This window comes from Dermochelys coriacea, chromosome 4 (assembly GCF_009764565.3).
Source record: "Dermochelys coriacea isolate rDerCor1 chromosome 4, rDerCor1.pri.v4, whole genome shotgun sequence".
In the NCBI taxonomy this organism is placed as follows: domain Eukaryota; kingdom Metazoa; phylum Chordata; order Testudines; family Dermochelyidae; genus Dermochelys; species Dermochelys coriacea.
The window spans coordinates 146,203,235-146,225,342 of NC_050071.1; the positions used below are offsets into that span (position 1 = coordinate 146,203,235).

The following is a 22,108-nucleotide window of genomic DNA, read 5'->3' on the forward strand; positions in this document are numbered from 1 at the left end:
GCCTGTTTGTTGGGGGGGGGGAAGTGCCCGCTTTATCTGTGTCTCGGAGGTGGCATACAAATGGTGCCAGGGCCACCTTTCCTGCCCCCTCCATGCCCAGGAGCTGTCAGTGTGATGGGGGACATGAGGGGGAGCTGCTGGCAGAGGGCTAGGCCCTGTGAGCCCTGCCAGGAGAGATGGCCCCCACTGGGCAGAGACCTGGGGCTCTGGCGGAGCAGCAGATCCTGGGCTCCCCACACTCAGTGAGCCTCTAACCCAGGCCCCCTCCCCCAGCCCTTGGGGGCTGCCCCCCTGCACAGGGTGTGGTGCTGACCGTGGTCTCATAGCCCATGTAGGGGATGTTGCAGCGGACCCCGGCGTCCTCGGAGTGCTTGCAGTCCTCTGCCGTGATGTTCTTATAAGGGCAGCTCCACAGCGACTTCTCCAAGCCTGCGCACTGCACCTCGTTCATGTGGATGGGACCCATCCCTGCCAGGGAGCAGAGGGGCCAGGGTGATGGGGAGGCAGGCTGCCAGTGCCCCAGGAAATCCCCATACCTACCCTAGTCCTAGGAGCCCTCCTCGCCCCAACCCTTCCTCCTGCTGGACACATATCGGGGTCTCCTCAGACCTGATCGGTTCCTATGGGGCTGGCGTCAGGCATTTCCCTGGCCTTGCAGGGGACTGGGCACTCCCTTGAAGGCTGAATTTCTCCCAGCCCTTGCAGCTTGCCTGGCTGGAGTCCCCTTGGAGAGGCTGGCAGAGAAAGGGCAGGGGCAGGGCGTGAGGGCACACAGACTGCAGAGCGCTCACTAACTGAGAGTTGAAGCAGTTCAGCACCAGGCTTACCCCCAACGCAGGGAGAGCCCCCTCGAGCCAGGTTCTCTCCCCTGCAGAGCAACAGGCTCAGGGGCTCAAACAAGCACCCAAAGGGCAGACATGCCCACATTCATGCCCTGATGGACTCCCCGGCATGCTCTGACATGCTCCCACATATGCACAGGGCTGCCCCGACCTCCTCCCCTCACCACCCAGCTCACCTTGGCCCATGCGTGCTCCTGTCAGAGCCTCCTTGGCACTGCCGAACCCCAGCTCACGGCACACCACGCTGGCCGTCAGCAGGTTCCAGCGGTCATCGCAGACAGTGCCCCACTCGCTGTTCTTCAGCACCTCTACCCGGCCTTCCCCGGCCTTGGCTCCGCCCTTCAGCCGGACGCGCTGCTGCGAAAGCATGGTAGACATGTCACAGGACAGCCGACGCTCTTGCCCTGCTGCCAGGCCCAGAACCAAGGGGCACCTCAGGGCTCCTGCTGCCCTCACCAGGCCCTGGGAGATAGACTGTCCCAGCCCAGTGACTGACACTGGGTGCCCCCCATTCCAGCTGCTGGCATCACTGCCTGATACACAGTGGATGGAGCAAAACAATCCGCATGCCCCATGCTGAACCCACGGAGAGCGCTTACCTGGCCCTGCCGCTGCTGCTTCTTCTTTGGGGCACTGCCAGTGGTGAAGAGGGGCCCTGGCATGCAGCTCACCACCGCAGGCATCCCACCTTTGCAAGCTGCAGTGGCATTGCCCTTGTAGAATTCAAAGGGGCACATGGAGATGTGTACCTCATTCCCCGTGCAGGCCACCGAGTGAAGCCGGTAGCTGAGCTGCTGCCGTTCCAGGTACAACCTGCCAGGCAGAAAGCAGAGCGTGAGTGCCTGGCATGGGAGAGGCAGTGGGGTGCCAGGCGCCGAGCCCAGCTCAGAGACTTTCACCATCCATGACCCTAATGCCAATCAGCAGGGAAGAGAGAGACCGTCACTCCATGGCCCAGCCCCTTGCAGCACGCCCTCCCCAGCCCCAGCCAGCGAGGCCCACACTCCTTCACCTTTGGACTCTGGGACCCTTTGGTGCTGGGCACCCATTTACCTCTTGGGGACCCCAAAGTCCTACCTGTGCTTGTGTTTGGGGTGAGCTTTGGAGACCAGCCTGGAAAACAGAAAACAACAGTCAAGGAGTTCGGAGGCCAGGCCTGCAACCAACGTCCTGCCCTGGCTCTGCCTGCCAATGCCAGCCAGGTGGAACGGGGCTGCCCAGCCGCCTTCAGGGCCCTGGCCAGATCCAGGCCTGCAGGCACCAGAGCTACCTGGACAGGGCCCAGGGGCCGCCCATTCCACCAGGCCTCAGGCAGGGCTCACAGCAGGAGGACAGCTGCTGCCAGCGACAGCTTCTCCCACCTCATGGCCAGAAATCAGGCACCCACTGGAGCACTTAATTTCCCACCTGATGGCCCATGACAGGCGTGACGCAGCCATGTCCTGTGTCACACCAGCCACCACATCCCACAGGCAGGCACATGCTCCCTGGGATGCAGCATGCATGGCGGCCGGTGCCCTATGGCCATGGCATGCATGCTGCATGCTCCCCACTCAGGCGACCCCTGGGGATGAGCGCTCTGCACCACTCGCAACCTCACCCTCTCCCGTGTAATCCCACCGACAGGCAGGCGCTGGCTGGCAGGCAAGTGCCCTGGGCGGGGACCTAGCTGCAGGGGGCCAGGCAGGTTTACAGGCTGTCTCCCCCAAGGCACTGCGCCTGGCCCTGCCACGAGCCCCACTCCTCCTGATGCAGCATCAGCCTGCCCCAGCATAGCTTGAGTGCCCGGCGTGTCTGGGTAGGGAAGGAAAGCTGGAATTCAGACTTTACTGCTCACTCCTGCACTGGCCGTAATTCAACACCCTTGCTCCAAACGGAGTTGTAACAAGCAGCATCGCTGGCACCACCTGTGCAAACACTGCCCCAAACCCTGGACTCCAGTCTGTCCTGCGCTACCCCTCTATCCCGTGCAGTGTATCCCCCTCAGTACACCCAGCCAGCCCTCCCCACACGTATTTCTCCATCCATCCCTGTACACACCCTGCCACCCACCCCTCCCCGTATGTAACCATGCATCCATTCCCCCTAGATACAACCCCATCCCCTCATGCACTCCACCCCATCCTCCTCCCCCGTCTAGGCCCCCTCTGCTCCACCTTGTCACTGGCAGGGTTCTGCTGCTGACCTGGAGCTAGGGCGGGTGTGGAAAGAGGCCAAAAGCAGTGGATTGAGGATGGTCCCTTGCAATATGGGAGCACTGGCAGGTGAGAACTTGTCTCAAGCCCTTGCTCCTTCTTACCTCCGGGCAATGCCAACAGGCTGGGCAGGGCCCCAAAGGGAGTAAAGCCACCAGCCCAACCCACAGAGATCGGGGCAGCCCCATGCACTCCCCAGTCTCCTTCTCTAGCGGGGAGAGCAACAGAGAGTTCAGTGCGTGCCCAGCTCCTCTCTGGTCCCTCAACCGCCCCCAGGGTCTCCAGGACCTGAGCTCTGACCTGGAACAATGAGGGGTGGCTGTGGCCGCAGAGCAGTTGCTAACCTTGGCTTATGTCCCTCAGCCAATGCTGGGAAGGTTCAGACCAGACCCAGATCTCAGGGCAGAGACTGCCACTGTGTGCGTACAGCATCAGAACATAAGAATGGCCAGACTGGGTCAGACCAAGGGTCCATCCAGCCCAGTTGCCAGCGATGCTTCCAACCATGGCCAATGCCAGGTGCCCCAGAGGGAATGAACAGAACAGGTAATCAACAAGTGATCCATCCCCTGTCACCCATTCCCAGCTGATAGCCATTGATGGACCTATCCTCCATAAATTTATCTTAGTTCTTTTTTAAACCCTGTTATAGTCTTAGCCTTCACAACATCCTCTGGCAAGGAGTTCCACAGGTTGACTGTGCCTTTTGTGAAGAAATACTTCCTTTTGTGTGTTTTAAACCTGCTGCCTGTTAATTTCATTTGCTGACCCCTAGTTCTTCTGTTATGGGAAGGAGTAAATAACACTTCCTTATCTATTTTCTTCACACCCTCTTTCATGGTCCCCCTTAGTTGTCTCTTTTCCGAAATAAAAAGTCCCAGTCTTACTAATTTCTCCTCATATGGAAGCTGTTCCATACCCCTCATCATTTTTGTTTCCCTTTTCTGAACCTTTTCCAATTCAAATACATCTTTTTTGAGATGGGGCGACCACATCTGCACGCAGTATTCAAGGTATGGGCGTACCATGGATTTATAGAGAGGCAACATGATATTTTCTGTCTTATTATCGATCCCTTTCTTGATGTTTCCCAACATTCTGTTCGCTTTTTTGACTGCCGCTGCACATTGTGGATAGTTCTCTGAAATCATCCACTCAACGAATCCACTTTCTTGAGTGGTAACAGCTAATTTAGACCCCATCATTTTATATGTAGAGTTAGGATTATGCTTTCCAATGTGCATCACTTTGCAATTATCAACATTATATTTCATCTGCCATTTTGTTGCCCAGTCACCCAGTTTTGAGAGACTCTTTTGTAGCTCTTCACAGTCTGCCTGGGACTTAACTATCTTGAGTAGTTTTGTATCATCTGCAAATTTTGCCACCTCACTGTTCACCCCTTTTTTCCAGACTGTTTATGAATAAGTTAAATAGGCCTGGGCCCAGTATAGACCCCTGGGGGACACCACTATTTACCTCTCTCCATTCTGAAAACTGACCATTTATTCCCACCCATTGTTTCCTATCTTTTAACCAGTTACCAATCCATGAGAGAACCTTCCCTCTTATTCCATGTCTGCTTATTTTGCTTAAGAGCCTTTGGTGAGGGACCTTGTCAAAGGCTTTCTAAAAATCTAAATATACCATATCCACTGGATCTCCTTTGTCCGCATGCTTGTTGACCCCCTCAAAGAATTCTAGTAGATTGGTGAGGCACGATTTCCCTTTACAAAAAACATGTTAACTCTTCCCCAACAAATTATGTTCATTGTGTGTCTGACAATTTTGTTCTTTATAATAGTTTCAACCAATTTGCCCAGTACTGAAGTGAGGCTTACTGGCCTGTAGTTGCCAGGGTCACCTCTGGAGCCCTTTTTAAAAATTGGCGTCATATTAGCTATCCTCCAGTCATTTGGTACAGAAGCTTATTTAAATGATAGGTTACAAATAACACTTAGTAGTTCTGCAATTTCACATTTGAGTTCCTTCAAAACTCTTGGGTGAACACCATCTGGTCCTGGCAACTTAATTCTGTTTAATTTATCAATTTGTTCCAAAACCTCCTCTAATGACACCTCAGTCTGGGACAGTTCCTCAGATTTGTGACCTAAAAAGAATGGCTCAGGTTTGGGAATCTCCCTCACATCCTCAGCTGTGAAGACTGATGGAAAGAATTCATTTAGTTTCTCCACAATGGCCTTATTGTCTTTGAGTGCTCCTTTAGCATCTCGATCGTCCAGTAGCCCCATTGATTGTTTAGCAGCTTCCTGCTTCTGATGAACTTATGTTTTTTTGCTATTACTTTTGGAGTCTCTGGGTAGCTGTTCTTCAAATTGTTTTTTGGCCTTTCTACTTGTATTTTTACACTTCACTTGCCAGAGTTTATGCTCCCTTCTATTTTCCTCACTAGGATTTAACTTCCACTGTTTAAAGGATGCCTTCTTGCCTCTGACTGCTTCTTTTACTTTGTTGTTTAGCCACGGTAGCACTTTTTTGGTTCTCTGACTATGTTTTTTAATTTGGGGTATACATTTAATTTGAGCTTCTGTTATGGTGTCTTTAGGAAGTTTCCATGCAGCTTGCAGGGATTTCACTGTTGGTGCCGTACTTTTAATTTCTGTTTAACAAACTTCCTCATTTTTGTGTAGTCCCCCTTCCTGAAATTAAATGCTACCGTGTTGGGCTGCTCCCACTACAGTCTCCAGGCCCTGATGCCACACACGAGTCCGCCAGGCCCATGGCTTAGGTGCAGGCATAATAGGGTGGGGAACGGGGGGGCTCACAGCCAGCTCAGCTGCCCCACTGGCATTTTCTCAGAAAATGGCCCGTGTCCACCAGCCCTTCCTTCCACCTCCAGGAGAGAGAGCTCTGCTCCAGGGCCCTGGGCTGACCTTGATGGCCACTGAACCCACTGCTGGGGGGGTGTGACGACCAACAGTCCCATCTCTGTGGCAATGGCACCCATATAGGGATCCCCAGCGTGTCCCCCTGAGAATGGTGCCCTTGCCAGCCAGTGGTGGGCATGGCGCTCCCAGTCCAGGGACCAGATCAGACCCCACCTGGGCACAGCCCCCTCCCTGCCCTGCCCTTTGAAGGGCTGGTGTGGGGACCCTATGCAATGCCAGGCCCAGGAGAAAGAGCCATTTCTCATGGAGGACACAGAACTCAAGCAGAAGCCCCAGCTCCATGCAGGGGTGGGTCAGACCCCGACCAGGTCTCGCATCCCATCCATGGCCAAATGAACCTCACCTACTGAAATGCAAAGGCCCCGCAGGAGCCGTGCAGTGAGAGGCCTGCCTAAGGCAGCCTTTAAGTCCCAGGGTGAAGTTCATGGCTCCAGCTGGATTTCCAGGGCCCAGCCCAGAATCCAACCCCGATGGCAGAAGAGACTGACCCAGGCAGGGGCAGCTTCTCCCATCCAGAGGGACTCGGCAGCCCCAGCCCTGCTGGGGAGACTCGGCCCCAGGATGTGGCCCTGGCCCTACCCTGTTACCTTGCACCCAGCCCTGGGCTCCGGCTCTTTATCTTGGTTGCTCGCTTTAATGGTCTGTAGAAAGGAAATGGTGACCCGCCAGTCAGAGGATGGTGTGGGGCTGGCAGACGCCAAGGGCTACAGCCCACAAGGCTTGCAGCTCCCTGGGAGCCATGGCAGAGCCAGGCTGGAGCTGTCGGCTGGGTGGATCCCTGCAGGGCTCTCTCTGCACAGGCTCCCGGCCAGGTACAAGCACCTCAGGCCACCCAGGCACGGCGAGGGCTGGGCAGACACTTCTGGGGACAAGGGCTGCCCCAGGCTCCGCACACAGCAGGGCCAGGCTGGATGTGGCTGGCAATATGGGAGCACTCCAGGGCTCGCCGGATGAGGGCATGGACCCACAGTCGGTGCCCCAAAAGCTGGGAATTTGTAACAAGGCCATGCAAGGTCCGTGCCCTCGCCCCATGTCCGAGCCATCAGGTTCCACCTCCACATCCCACCCAACCGACCAGCTTAGTCACACGGTATACAGCGCCCTCACAGTCACCTGACTCCAGCAGCTGGGGATTTAGGAAAAACACCAAACATCATGAGAGTCACAATAGAATCATGAGAGTTGGTGGCACTGACCCAGCCATCATCAGGGCTGCCCCGCCATGGGGCCCTCCAGCCTTACCCCAGCTCCCCTTGCCTTGCCCCAGCTCCTTCAAGGCTGCCCCGCCATGCCTCCCACCCCCCACGGCCCTGCCCCAGCTCCCCTCCCCAGCCCCTCCTTGGCACCCATGCAGGTCCCACCGGGTAGTGCCAGGCCCACCCCATCGGTGGGGCTCTCCTCCAGCCCCCTCACTCACTTGTAGAAGTTCCTGTTGACCTTCTTCTCAGCTGGGAAGCCCATCATCCCGCAGACCACGCGGCTGTTCTTGTGGTTCCAGCCCTTGTCGCAGATCTGCGCCCAGCCCTCCTTGTAGCGCACCTCCACCACGCCCTCTGTCACCGGCAGCCGCTTCCTGGCGCCCGAGACCACAGGCCGCAGCCTGAGCTCCTCCACCTGGTTCTGCTCGGCCTGGCAGGGGAGAGCCCAGTCAGGGCTGCGGAGCTCCACCGGACAGGTCCCAATAGCCTGCCAGTGCCAGCTTCTCCAGCCCACCTGGTCCAGCACCAGCCTGCCCAGCCATCCCACCCCCGAGCCAGCCTGGCCAGCACCGGCCTGCCTGGCACGCCTAGCCCCACACCAGCCTGCCCCGCCTGCCTAGCATCAGCCTGCCCAGCCCTCCCGGCACCAGCCTGCCCAGCTCACCCAGCCTACCTGGCCCTCCAAGCCTGCCCCACCCTAGCCTAGCCTGCCCCAGCCTAGTCTGTCCCGCGCCAACTTACCCAACACCAACCTGCCCAGCCTGCCCAGCCCCAATGACGGGGACGCAGAGACCGCGCCAGGCTCAAGAGAACCCAGCAGATGGAGCCTGGGCAGGAGCGAGAGATAGGTCAGGGCAGGGCAGCCCCAGTGTGTGGGACCCAGGTAGGGGGTTGGTAGCAGCCCCGCCGCATGCGGGGGAATGGGGCGGGGAGGGAGTGGCAGCCCCACCATGTGGGGGGATGGGGGGAGGGAGTGGCAGCCCCGCCACTTGAGGCCCGGACCCCAGGGCTGCAGCTACTCACCTCGATGATGTTGGAGTCCACGTAGCCCAGGATGCGCTCGTCCTTGCAGATCACGCCCGCGTCCTCCTCGTGGCTGCAGTCACTGTTCCCCCAGCCCCGTGACCTGCAGTCCGCGATGCTCTTCTCGCTGCCCCCGCAGTTCACGTTGTCCAGCCAGACCCGCCCTGCAGAGGCACCAGACCAGGGAGGGGTCATGGGCAGGGCCGGGGCCAGGCTGGAGGGGGTGTATATAAGGTGTGGGGGTGTCTTTGGGGCATATGTGGCATGTGGGGCAGGTCAATGCAACTCAAAAAGAAGTCAGAAGAAATGTGAACCTCGCCCCGCAAAAGGTGATTTCCCGGGTAGCTCCCACGGATAGGGGGTACAGCCTAGCGTTTCCCTACCTGCAAAAACTTCACATGCACCACCCCCCGCCACTGTGTGTGCAAATCTACAGCAACACACACCCAGCCCCACTCCACGTGCACACAGGACCCAGCCCCACTGCGTGCAGACACACACCCAGCCCCACTGCACACACACATAGCACATGCACAGCCCCCTGCACACGCCCAGCCCCCAGCCCCACAGCACATCCAACTGCACTGCTCACACACAGCCCACAGCCCCACTGCATGCACATACACACACAGCCCCCGTGCATGCGCACACATACACACACGTGCAGCCTGCCTGCACACACAGCCTCAGCTACACTGTACACACATATACACACACACACGCACTGCCCCCGTGCATGTGTGCACACACACACACAGCCCCACTGCGCAGACACAGCACACAACCCCATCACACACAGAACCCCCATGTACAAACATAGCCCCACTGTACACACACACCAGCCCCACTGCATCCACACAGCTCCCTGCACACACACAGCCCACAACCCCATCACACACATACAGACCCACTGCGCACATGCACACACTCCCCCATAAGCTCAGTGACACACACAGTCCCCCTGCACACACACAGCCCCACCACGTGCACCCTCCCCACCCTCAGACACGCTGGCGCTGGCAGTCCGGGTGATGCCAGCCACGCCCCTTACCAATGCCTTTGCCATATTTGGCACTGTGGGCCCAGCCAGTGGCGGCCACGAAGCCAAGGTGGCGGCACAGCACGTGGGCGTTGGCCAGCGTGAAGTCATCGTCGCAGATGGTGCCCCACTCCTCATTGTAGAAGACCTCAATGCGCCCCTCGTTGTGCTTGCGGGGGTACCCAGCCAGGCGGAACTTCAGCTTGGGGCCCTGGCTCTGCGCTGTGGGCGTGGGCCCGGTGCGCTGGGCAGCACCCACCCAGAGCCAGACGCTGCAGAGCAGGGCCAGCAACTCCTGCCATGCCCGGGCACTGCTGCTCCTCATAGCTGAGACAGGCCTGAAAAAAAAAAAAAAAAGGGGGATGGGGTCAAATAGGCCCCCATTCTCATGGACAGGGGCACAGCCCCATGGAACAGCAGAGACTCTGATGCCAGGAGTCAGTGAAGAGAGACCCAAGTGCCCTTGCCCACGCAGCTGGGGGAGGCAGGGGTAAAGGGGAGCCCAGGCAACAGGATGGGGGATGGAGGGGACAGGGAGCCCAGGCAGCGGGCTGAAGGCAGGGAGGAGCCCTGCAGTGGGGGTGAAGGGAGCCCACGCGGGAGGAACTACATCTGTGGGTGGAGGCCCAGCACAGGGCGGAGGTTGTCTGGACAAATGTTCCCCTGCCCTTCCTCTCTGTCTCAACAGCTAAAGCCCCTGCTAGCCCTGCCCAGGCCCACACTGGATCCCTTCCCTGGTTCCCACTTCCCCCACTGCCCTGCCATGGCTGCTCACCCGCCCTGCCCGTTGCCAGCTGCCCTTTACCCTGCTGAGTGGCTAAATGTCACGTCCTCTGCGAGTGTCTACCTGGCCCACATTGGGACCCAGCATCCAGCCCTGCCAGTAATACCGGCTCCTCTCACCCCTGCAGCAGGCCCTGGGCCTTCCCCACACCCGTCCGCTCTGCCCCTCAGCACGACCAAGCTCCTCAGCGGACAGGCCCCACATGGGGTCACAGAAACAATCCGGCCCCAGACAGCTCCTTCTGCTCCCCTGCAGCACCCGGGGAAGGGCTGGTCCCGGCTGGTCTTAGGGCATATCTGGACGTACAGCGCTGTGCTGCCCAGGAAAGACCCTCTATGCGATGGGAGAGCGCGCTTCTGTCGGCATAATAAAACCACTTCCGCGAGCGGCAGGAGCTACATCAGCTGGTAGGAGAAGCTCTCCTGCCAGCACAGCACTGTGCATCCTGACGCTTCTGTCGGTGTAACTTATGTGGCTCAGGGTGGGGAGGCGGTGGTTATTCACCCCCCCCAAGTGACAGACGTTACTCTGACATAATCTGTAGTGTAGACATGGCCATAGTCTGTGCGTCCTGAGGCAGGGGCTCCTCCTTCTGCACCTGCCATGGCACTTACCCCCGGGGCACTTCAAACAACCCCAGTGCCCCACACCCTGAGACCCGCCACCCAGCCTCAGTCCCAACTGCAGCTCCACACTTGGCTGGAGAATTTCCTCAGTGATGCCGCCCCTGCAGAGCCTCCCGGCGGGTCAGCACCACCTCCTCCCACTCGCCTGTAGCTACCATGCCACTAAGCGTGCTGGGCATTCCCTGGGAACATGAAGAGACACGGTACCTGCCCTGGGAACCAGCCATTAAAGGCCCTGTCCCCAAGGCAGCTCCCCGCCCTGCCAGCCAGGTCACCAATGTCGCTGTCTACCAGGAAACTCCTAATTCCTAAATGTAGGTAAGTGGTGCTACGACCCTGCCCACCACCCCATGAGAGCTCATCCAAGGTGCCCGACCTCCTCGAGCCTCACAACTTACCCAGACCCCACACGGACACAGAGCGCCACGTCACCGCACTGCACTGTCCACTCTGCCTCCGGCTGCCCTGGAGGAGACAGCACCAGGCTGCAGCCAAGGCCCCCAGTGGATTCGCAACGTTCTGTCTGGGACCATCGGCCCCATCTCAGCCATGATGCAGCAGAGCTGGTGCCTCCAAGCACAGTGGAGAGATGCTCCCAGCAGCCTGACCTGCTGCTGCAGCCGCCGCCTCCCTCTGGGCGCAAGCTGTAAGGCCAGGCCAAGCCACTTCTCCTTGCTGGGTACATGCCAGTCAGTACCCAGCTACCCAGGGCCAGGTGGGGCAGCTGGTTTGGAACTGGCCTTTATTTCCTGCTTTTCTCTGCTCTCAAGTGGCTAATCAATAGGAACGTTGCTGAGGTCAAACTGGGCTGGGTGCCTGCCTGCCACTTGGGCCCTGACATGCTTGGGGAAGCAGAGGAAGGGGCATGGAGGGGCCATGGTGGCAGAGCCATGGAAAGAGCAGGGATCCTTGCCCAGGGCAACACCAGGGCAGGGAATATGAGCCCCAGTGGGCAGCACTGAGGGCACCTTGGATGCATAAACAGAAAACTCATAGGAGAAGAGAAGTGATTTCCCCCTCTGTATCTGGCACTGGGGCGGCCGCTGCTGGACTCTGGTGCCCAGTTCTGGTGCCCACAATTGAAAAAGACTGTTGACAAATTGAAGCGGCATCAGAGAAGAACCACAACAATGACTAAAGGATTGGAAAACCTGCCTTATAGTGACAGATGCAAGGAGCTCAATCTATTCAGCTCAACAAAGAGAAGGTTCAGGGTGACTTGATCAAGTGCCTACGTGCCTACATGAAAAACAGAAATTTGAAAATAGAGGGCTCTTCAGTCTAGCAAACAAAGATGTAACAATGTCCAGTTCCTGGAAGTTGATGCTAGACAACCTCAATCTCTGTGTAAGACAATTTTTTTAAAACAGTGAAGGTAACGAATGATTGTAAGAACTTCTTGTAAATCGTGGCGGATTCTCCATCCCTGGAACATTTTAAATCTCAGTTGGGTGGGGATTTTAAAAAGATCTGCTCTAGTTCAAACCCGAAATTAATTCCTGAAGTCCCATGTTCTGTGCTAGGAAGGAGGACAGACCAGATGACCACAGTGGTCCCTTTTGGCCTTGCTATCTATGAACCAATGACTCTGTGAGATGGAGACGCCATCACTTCCCTTGGGAGTTTGTTCCAATGATTAATCTTCCTAACTTCTAAGAGGAGTTTTGCTGGCTTCAGCTTCCAGACACTGGTTCTCGTTCCACCTTTCTTCACTGACTTCAACAACCCTTTCCGTGCCCAGCATGTTCTCCCCGTGAAGTCCTCATGTCCTGTACTCACGTCACCTTGCAATCTTCCTTTTGCTAAGCTAAGTGGATTGAGCTCTTCTCTGGACCCTCTCCAGTTTTTCAACATCCTTTTTAAAAGGTGGGAACCAGAATAGGAGCTATATTCCAAGTACCTGCCTCACCACTGCCATATACAAAGGGAAATTCATCTAGGTGCTCCTACTCATGACTCCCCTGTCATACATCCAAGCATCACATTAGCCCTTTCGCTCACAGTATTGCACCGGGAGCTCATATTGTTTTGCTTGTCCACTATGGCCCCTGTATGAATCAAGTTTGTTTGACGAAAGCTATTTACCCACAAAACTAGGCTGAGTGGCATTAATTATATTCCTATTCTTTAATTCTTCATTATCTAACTGAATCTTGTATCTGTTTTTCCATTATTTTGCCCAGGACTGATATCAGGCTAACCAGCCTACAGTTCCTGGGCCATTCTGTCTACCTTTACTGAATATTTGTACAACATTAGGACTTTTCCTGACTCCTGGAATTTCCCCAGTATTCTATAATTTATTAAAAATTAACATCACCTGGTCAAAGATCACCTCAGCCAATTCTTTTAGGACTCTTGGGTGCAAGTTATCCAGGCCTGCTGATTTTAAAATGTTTATCCTTACATTCAACTTGATGGCATTTCATCATTTGGATATTATACAATAACTTCAGAAGGCAGCATCTGATCAGTGCAAGAATCCTATTGATTTTGATGACAAGCAGGAAAACCGGAAGGTGGAAATTGGGGGGACACAGAGCCCCGGCATGAGGTCAGCAGAGCCAGCAGCTTCAGCCACCTGTGTAATTGTCTGCAGATCAAGGAACCAGTTAATGGCACCATCGACACCTCCCAGCATAACCACCACCCAGTCAGCTCTGCCCATTCCCCAATGCAGTTTACTGTGTTAGAGAGAAACTGAATAAAAAGGAGGAAAGTTAGGGGTAGCAGAGAGGCCCTGGAATGGGACGGGTCCCTGGCACAGGGCAGTTGTTTCTGAGCATAGTGCAGGCATGAGGAGCACAGGGCACACGGAATGGCAGACTCCGATCAGACAGGACATGGCTGGTTCCCAAAACCTCAACGGCCAGTTTGGGTTTGCAAGAACAGAACCAAACCCAGCTGGGAGATTGTTTGTGGGCAGGCAGCAGGGAAATGCTTTGCAGAGCTGGCCGGGTCGCGGTCCGGCCCCATGGAAGGCATCTGCCCCTTCACCAGATCAGATCATCACTGCATCTTGCTGAACCCGCAGGATCAGGACTAAAAACGCTGTCATTCACCTGCAGCTTGCCAGGACATGCCAGCCCTTCCTGCTGGATGAAGACCCGAGCTCTGCTCCCCCGCACCTGGAGCACTGACATTCCCTGCATCACGGGCTAGGCTGCTTTGTACACATCAGGCCCGTGCTCGTCCCCAGACAGCCCCCTTGGTCCAGATCTCCAAAGCCATTAATGGACTCAGTCTGTTCTGGGCTTTGTGATTGGCAACTTCCCAGCAGCTGGGACCTTGGCAGCACAGTCCCAGTGCTGCAGAGCTCACAGTCCGAGCTGCCCAAGGGGAGAGGGGACACAGAGCAGTGGGTTTTATTGACCTTTCTCAGCAGAGGGCACTTGGGTTTTATTGATCCTTTTGAGAATGGAAGGCAGAGAGTCTGGGGCATGTTGGGCCCAGACATTCAAACCTTCCAGCATGAGACCCCAGCCAGCTCAGCCAAAGGGGCTACAAAAACAGGGGAGCAGAGGGACTAGCTCACCCACAATGGAAATATTTGGGGGGGGGGTTTCAACACCATGTAAACTCACGAAGGCAAGAGTGGGCTCAGAGGGGCTGAAGCAGCCACTTCAGCACCCAGGATTGGGCCAGGGAGCAGCTGGAACCACTGGGACCCCCCCAGCCTGGAACTCTCTCCCTCTTCTCCACACCAGCTGAGCCGCAGTAGCTCCCCTGTTCACAGCAAGTTGTCCTTCCTCTTCCCCCCACTAGCAAGGGCAGAGGTCTGAAATGAGACAGGAACAGAAACATAGTCCAGCATGATGCAGAGACAGCAGATGTTTCAGTTCTGTGTTTGGAAAGAAGCAGAGTGAGGTTTCCACATCTTGGAGATAATGAAATGCTCTCTAGTCCATCAGTAACAAGGGAGTTTGTTAAACAGCAGCTGCTACAAATAAACAGCTTTGCATTGGCAGAACCGGATAACTTGCACCCACAGTGTATGAAAAGCATTGGCCCAGGAGCTCTCTGAATCATTAGATATTTTTCAACTTGCCTGGGAACAAGGGGAAATTCTGTGGGACAGAACTCATGGTGTGCCAGTATTTTAAAGGGGTACATGGGATGACCTGGGTTACTACAGGCTAGATGGCCTGACATTGGTCCAGAACAAAAATCATGGACAGGCTGAGATGGGAGGCAACGAGTCAAGAATTAGAAGATAGCAGCACAAGTAATGCCAATCACCAGGGGTTTATGGAAAATGGGTCTTGTCAAACAAACTTGATATTGATTTTAATGAGATCCCAGATTGGACTGATAAAAGAAAGGTGTTGTCATAATAGACAGATTTCTGGAAGGCATTTGACTTTATCCCATGTGACATTCTGATTAAAAGATCAGCACTTCACAAAATCACTGTAGCCCATAGTAAACGGATTAAAACTGGTTAACTGCTAGAGCTAAAAATGTAACTGTGAATGGAGAATAGTCATCCAATGGGGGTGTTTCTGTGAGGGTCTTAACAGGGATCTGTTCTTGACCTGATGCTTTTCAATATCTTTATCCATGATTTAGAAGAAAATATAAAACCATCCAAGGGGTGTTTTCTCTCTCTGGGGAACAGGCTGCAACTCTTGCCCTGTCTGAAGGACGTTTTCTCTCTAGGTGAATTCAGCAAACCAGCAAGGAAAAACTGGACACACAAATTCTAGTTTTCACAACACCCTCACCCTGCACCCACCCATTGATGGCCTGCAGGATTTGCTCCTGAGACCCTCAGGACCCCAGGATAGGCCTCGGTCAGATGACCTGGAGGAATAACTATAGATCCTTAGGGGATCAGCCACAGAGGGGGACATGACACACTTTGCCAGTCAGTCACACACCTCTGCTAGAGAGCAGGACTCCCAGGTTCTAATCCTGGCTCAGGGAGGCTAGCATTCCCCCATGGTCAGAGTAGTGGCAGCCAAGCAGTGTGGCCAAGCAGCTGAGAGCAGCACCCTGGTTCCAGCTCTGCCAAAAGTGCCTTTGTGCAGCCTCTTGGTGCCTCATCGGTAAGACAGGCTGAGCCACGACTGCCCATGCGCAGGGTCTGAGGCCTCGCTCAGTGCAAGGCACTGCGCAGAAACACGGACAGCAGCCACACGGGGCTCCCGAGTCCCAGCCCACTGCCCCTTCCCGCAGGCTCCAGGATATTGGGCAGGGAGCCCCTCCTCCAAATGTGGCACAGCAGGACAGGTAGCCCCCATCACATGACACATGCAGCAGCCCAAACAACCCAGCCACCCTGAGAGCTCTGTTTGGAGCACGCCAGGGTAGGGAGGGCACAAGGAGAGAGAAGAGGCAAGACCGGAGCAGTGGCCGGGGGCTGGATTCTGGAGGGCTGGGAGGTCAAGGGATGCCAGGAAGGGGCACCAGCACTCTGGCACCAGAGGGTTATATAACCTGAGAAGGGAATGGGCATTTCATGCCTCTCCTCAGGGCCCCCCTGGCTGTGGGAGGCGCCCCCCTGGCTGTGGGAGGCTCCTCCCTGCACTCAGCCAAGTTCTGTCAAGGCTGGGGGAGAACAGGGTGTTTCTGAGAGGGGCAGGACAGAGGGGTATGACATGCTGGCTGAGGTGGAGGGGCACTGGGCTACTCACCTCATGAGGGGACATCCCCGACACTGGCAGGCAGCACATTTACAATGCAAAGGAAACATATTTCACCCAACATGTAATTAGCCTGTGGAACTCATTGCCACGAAGTATCACTGAGGCCAAGATCTCTTCAAGAGTCATAGGCCCAGACATTTGCAGGGACAATGGAGCCACACAGAGTTACACTGGAAAGCACCAAAAATTCAGCCAGGCCGTAACCCTCCAAGGCGCAAGCTGGCCAGCCCAGTCAGCTGGAGCCTCCAACCTGGGGCAGGCTGCTCAGGAGGGGCTGTCAAGGGTTGCAGCAACTGGTGTCAGGAGCTGTCGCACAGGAGCTTAGTGTGATCCCGCCTGGCCACTCCTGTGGCTCGGGAACCTGGGTCACCCACTCTGGCCAGAGACAAGGTTTCCTCTGACTAGGGTTATGTGCGAGGGGTCCCTACCCAGAGCAGGACATTTGATCCACCCCACACCGAGCCAGACGTGCCTGTCTCCCCAGCATGAATGGGCCTCAGAGACTTTGGGGAAAGGGCTCGGAAGGACTGACAGGCCTTAAGCAAACAGCAGGGAGGGAGTTGAGAGAGCCCAGCTCCCTGACTGCTCAGGAAACCTCAGGAATTTACTGACAGTGCCAGTGAATGGGCTAAAGCCATCTCCTCGCAGGGGAATGGGGCCAGGAGTGGGAGCAGGAAAGGGTTAATGCTGCCAGCTAGAGGAATGAGAGGCCTTGCAGAATCTGGGGGAGGGGGACAAGGATGGGGATTCAGCAATCCTCCCACACCTGCCCACCTCCACACTGGCCCCTGCTCAGACCCTCCCCGCGGTTGTCCCCTCACCTGGGGGCTCAGGGAGTCTTCCACCAGCACTAGCATTGGGGAGTGTCCCTGGGCAGCCGGGGCCAAGCTCTGCAGAGCTCAGCGTGGACATGGCCTGCTCTGCTCTGCCCTGCCATCTCTGCTGACAGCACCCTGGCGCTCTGCCCTCCCTCACCCGCTCATCCAGGCCATGGCTGAACCCTGCCTCCTCTTCCTGTTGCTTGCCTCCCTTGCCCCCTCCCCTCCGGTGGGACACCCACCCCGCCCCGTGCTCCCCAAGTGGCCCTCCTTCCCCTGCACCAAGCCGGTGGCCCTTGGTCCTTGGCCCCATCCCCCTTGCTATGGTCAGCATGCGCTCCAGAAGGGATGTGGACCATTAGGCAAGGGATGAGAGAAGAGCTACAGGAACAATGTGAGGTCTGGCAAACCAGCCCTGCAGCAAGACACTGAAGCAGCTCAATCCAAGGGCAGGCTAAGGGGTAACTTGGCCTTGTTTGCAAATTCACATTCCAGAGCCCAATGGTTCCCTCCTGAAATGACACAGCAGAAAGCAAGAAAGTCCCCACTGACTGTCTGGAGGTATTGGTGCTATGAGTGATGTAGCTCGTGGGGCTGGCAGGTGATCTGGCTTCCAGGGCACGCTCCTTGCTAATACAGAGCCTGGGGCAGGGATAGAGCCAGGTGCATTGGGGGAACTAATGGTGGTGACATTCCCAGGTGGCACCAGGAAGGGCTGCAGCACTACCAAGGGCAAAGACAAACTCCGGGGCCCCAAGGCCAGACATGCAAGCCAGATACAGCTTGGGCAAGGCTGCTAAGAGAAAAAGCCACAGCTGGAGAATCCTTAGGGGCTCCATCAGTCCCGGCTGCCCACTACCCAGGGGCCATGTAAAGGCCCCAGCAGAGTCCTACCTGTGCAGAAGCCCTGCCAATGGTTCGACTCAGCCACCCTTCTCCATTCCACATGTCCACGACGGGCTTGCGGCCCCAGACAGCCCAGCCTCCGCAAGGCGGCTGCAGCTGGGTCAGGTGCTCAAACAGTTCTGGTCTCTCCTGCTGACTGGGGGCCGGTGGGAAGAGTGACCTACAGCCATGTCTGTGCTCTCTTAGTAACGCCAGGGCCAGGGGGCACCCATACTATCTTAGCCTCCACTTCCCTCCTCTCTGGGGATGGGAGTTTGGTAACCCCAGTGCCAGTCAGAGCCAGGGGCACTGTTCTGCCCACTACAGACACGAGTCTGTGTGCACACGAGGGGTGGGGCCTGGCACCAGCCCCTGCAAGCTCACGGCGAACAGAGGCAGTGTAGGGGAGGAAGTGTGGCCAAGGCAATCCTGTGGAAACAGGGTATTTCTGGGGGCTCCCTAGCTTGTGCTGGGGACAGGGCCAAGCCCACAGCCCTGGAATGGGGCAGGACACAAGCCGCTGCCCTGGCATTAACACAGGGATGTCTGGCTGCCAGGGTCTAGCCTGGTGCTCACAGTAGAACTGCCTCACTTCTGATCCTTATCCTATCTGAGCTGCCTCATCCAAAGGGAGCATGCAGGGACATGCCCCCACCAAAGCCTGGCTGGGAAAGATGCTGCAGAAATACTGCTGGTTAAAGATTAATTCAGTCCCCTACAGACTATGGAAACAAAGCTGCCCTAGCTCTTCTGGGCATCTCACGGCTATTGGTGCTTAAACAGCCAGAGCAGCATATGCTCCCTCCTCTAGCTGCCGCAGAACTGGGCCTTGTCCTGTGGGGCACAGCCTGGCCCCAGGGACCCCCTGCATGGCTGACCCCAGGCTCAGCAATCTCTTAGCCAAGCACAAGGCCCCCTGGCCTGAGAAAGCTCCATCTGGTGAAACACAAGCACACGGGGCTCCAGGACCATGTCCCCCAGGGTCCTGCTCTCTGCCTGGGCTCCCCACTGCATACAGGGCCTGGTTCTGGGCCTCTGGCCTGCTGCCAAGCCCCCAAGATATCTGGGTCCCCAAGAGATGCCTGTGGCCATGATGACAGCCACATCACCAGGACAACAAACTGGTTGCCCCATGGGGGACAGCTGGAGGCTCATGAGAACAGGAGACAGAACTGTCCTGGGAGCCTGCCCTGGTCTCTGGAACTCACTGCCACAGGAGAGGACACCACTATGCTCCAAAGCTCAGCTCCGTGCCTGAGCTCCCATGCAAGAGCCCCTCACTCACGCATGCTGGCCGAGCCTGGGGCACAGCCCCTTTTCCAACCCTGCTCACACCAGCACTCCCTGCAGCATCTCCCTCGCCAGGTGCACTGGGACACCCTGCTGATCAGGGCAAGAATACACATCTAGGCTGGCTGCAGCCCCAGGCAAAAGCAATCCCAGCCCAGGAGCCTGTGACCCATTCCAAGGAGAACCACTTTCCTGCGCTATGATGGGCTGCAGCAGGTGTGACCAGGTAACAACCATGTGGCCCTATGGAGCTCAGCCCCAAGGAACAGCAGGGGGAGGGCAGGCAGGGGGAAGGCAGAGAAGACTGTGACCTACCAGCGCTGATGGATAGGCAGAGGCAGCTGCAGCTCCAGCTCCAAGGCAGGACTCACCCAGCCATGAGGCTAGAACCCAGGAGTCCTGGCTCCTAGCCCCACTGCTCTCACCACTAGACCCCACTCCCGTTTCAGAGCCAGTGATAGAACCCTGGCTCCCAGCTCCGCTGTTCTAACCACTAGTCCATTCCTCCTTGTTTGGTACTGTAACCTCCTCCCCAGCACAAGTTCTCTCTCACTCTGGCCCCTGGCTCAGCAGAGTAGAACATGAGGGGCTGGAGCACGAGGGGCAGAAGCACGGCCTGCGCCGTGATCTCTGCCTTTCATCAGGAGGTGCAGAGCCCAGCAAGCGGAGCTGGGGCCCTCTCAATGAGGCATCCAGGGGATGGGAGGCCACCAGCCATTCAAGCTGCCAATTTCTGCTCCTTTCCCAAAGCTGTTGCCACCCCCTAGAGGCTGGGGAGTTTAGTACAGCCAGCATACCTCTGCCCCTGCAGGCCCCAGTGCCCCCACGGGTACCAGAGCCAGGGAGAAGGGATGCCCAGGGCGCGGCTGGCGTGGAGGATGCCAGCACAGCCCTTGCCTGGCTGGGGCAGGTTCTTTGGGGTCTGCTTGGGGCTCAGAGAACGGCAACAGGCAGCCTGTTTGCAGAAAGTGACCTAGACATAATGTGCAGATACTTGGTCAGCTGCAGCTGTCTGCAAACTCCACAGTGAGCTGCTGCCAGCCAGCCCCAGACGGCCACTGGGCACAGCATTGCCAAGTGCTACCGGGGCACAGGCTGCTCCATTTGGCTTACCCGGGGGCAACGACCCTGCCCCACTAGCCACCGCTCGCCTTACTAAATGCTGCTGCAGAAGAGGTCTGAACCCACCCAGAGGTAGAACTGGAGGCTGACTCTCCACGGAGGAAAAAAGGAGCCCGCCCCGCCCCCACCCCGTGTCCTGGGTCCACCCTTCCCTCCCCTCATCACACAGGCTCCTCCAGGAGCCGCAGCAAATTCCAGCGTCTGTGGAAATTCTGAGTCCCCTTCGGAGGTTTATAAATTACAGCTCAGCAAACAAGCAGCTGGCCGCCAGGAGCCCGAGGCAGCCAACCCGAGGCAGGACAGCTACACAACCCCTACACTGCACAACAGCCCGCATCTACACCACACTCAACAAACAAGCCGTTGTGCTTCAAGAACCCTGTGCAAGCCCAGCAGAGCACACAGTGCGCCCAGCAACACAACCACAACACATTGTACACTGCCCTCCTCCCGTACACACCATACGTGACCTTAACTGCACAACCCCAAACATTATACATCCCTCCCCAACGCACAAGCCCCCAGCCCTCACATCCACCACTGTGCAGACCCTCTCCCAGCTGCACAACTCCCCAGCTACACAGCCGTCCCGCAATACAACTCTGTCCGCACACCCTATACACACACGTCCCAACTACACAATACCCAGTGTGCCACACACAGCCCTCACCCAGTATACAACTCCCATCCCGGCACACACACAGTCCACAGCCCCTCAACACACAACCCGCACACTCTACCCAACCCCCACCTCACACTGTCCACGGACCCCCCCGAACACAACCCTCCCCCCTCCGCAACCTCTCCAGTAAACCGGGCCAAGCTTTAGGAAAGAGGGAGACAAACCCAGCAGTGTCCCCCCTTCCCCGCCCTGTGAGCTCGGCCCAGGGCTCAGCTCGCCCGGGGGCTGTGGGGTCCGATACAGCGGGGATGGGCACCAGCACAAAGCCCGACAGAGACTGCAGCGACTGGCTAACGGGGAGCCCGAGGAACCCCCCCCCCGGCCCGGGCCGCTCCGCTCCCCCGGCGGGGTGTTACCTGGCGCCCCTGTCCCGGCCGGACGGCGCTGAGGGCGAAGGGCTGCGGGGCTGCTTCGCGGGGCCTGCGCTCGCTGCTGGGTGGGGCCAGTTCGGCCCCTCTCTCCGCCCCCGGAGCCCTGCGGGCAGCGGCTGCCCGCCAGCGCGGGGCCCCCGGGAGGGACCGGCCCGGCCGCGCCACCGCCCCCCGCCCGCTCCGCATCGCGGCCTCTGGGCGCTGCGGGAACCGGCGTCAAACCCATCGCCACCGGGCGTCAGCGGGAGGGCGCAGGTCGGACCCCGGGCGGGGGCAGGGGCCGGGCGTATTGGGGGCGCCAGCCACACAGACCCCACCCCGGGCAGGGTCCGGGCGTGTTGCGGCGGGGGGCCCCCCCACCGACCCCACCCCGGGCAGGGGCCGGGCGTGTTGCGGCGGGGGGGCCCCCCCACCGACCCCACCCCGGGCAGGGGGGGCCCACAGACCCCACTCTGTGCAAGCATCGGGCATGGAGGGGGTAGCCCCCAAACCCCACTCTGGGCAAGCACTGCCTATGGAATTCCCCTGTGATGGTCTGGGGGCTCTGCACTTCAGCTTCCACTGGGGTTTGACTGTCCCCCATAACTGTAGAGTCCAAGCACCCCTATCTTGCCTGGGCCCTCTCATCCCAGGAGCATCTGGTAACAAGGGCCCCTCCCAGCTGAGGGGGGAGGG

General features: G+C 57.4%; 1 protein-coding gene across 8 annotated transcripts in view; it reads right to left on the reverse strand.

The window, feature by feature from the left end:
* The window catches only part of LOXL3 (lysyl oxidase like 3), a 29,481-nt gene extending 7,905 nt beyond the window's left edge, over positions 1 to 21,576 (reverse strand). For 2 of the 8 annotated variants that reach the window (XM_043512945.1, XM_038399456.2), the window contains exons 1-7: positions 21,419 to 21,575; positions 9,220 to 9,545; positions 8,169 to 8,332; positions 7,364 to 7,575; positions 1,442 to 1,655; positions 1,019 to 1,196; positions 314 to 468 (exon numbers count right to left, since the gene is read on the reverse strand). In XM_043512945.1, coding sequence (XP_043368880.1) covers positions 314 to 468; positions 1,019 to 1,196; positions 1,442 to 1,655; positions 7,364 to 7,575; positions 8,169 to 8,332; positions 9,220 to 9,532 — 1,236 coding nt within the window. In that variant the 5' untranslated portion in view covers positions 9,533 to 9,545; positions 21,419 to 21,575. Of the gene's footprint in view, positions 1 to 313; positions 469 to 1,018; positions 1,200 to 1,441; positions 1,656 to 1,919; positions 1,956 to 7,363; positions 7,576 to 8,168; positions 8,333 to 9,219; positions 9,546 to 21,418 lie in introns of all 8 variants that reach the window. The other 6 variants (XM_043512944.1, XM_038399455.2, XM_043512942.1 and 3 more) reach the window with 5 other exon arrangements.
* Positions 21,577 to 22,108: the final 532 nt, after the last annotated feature.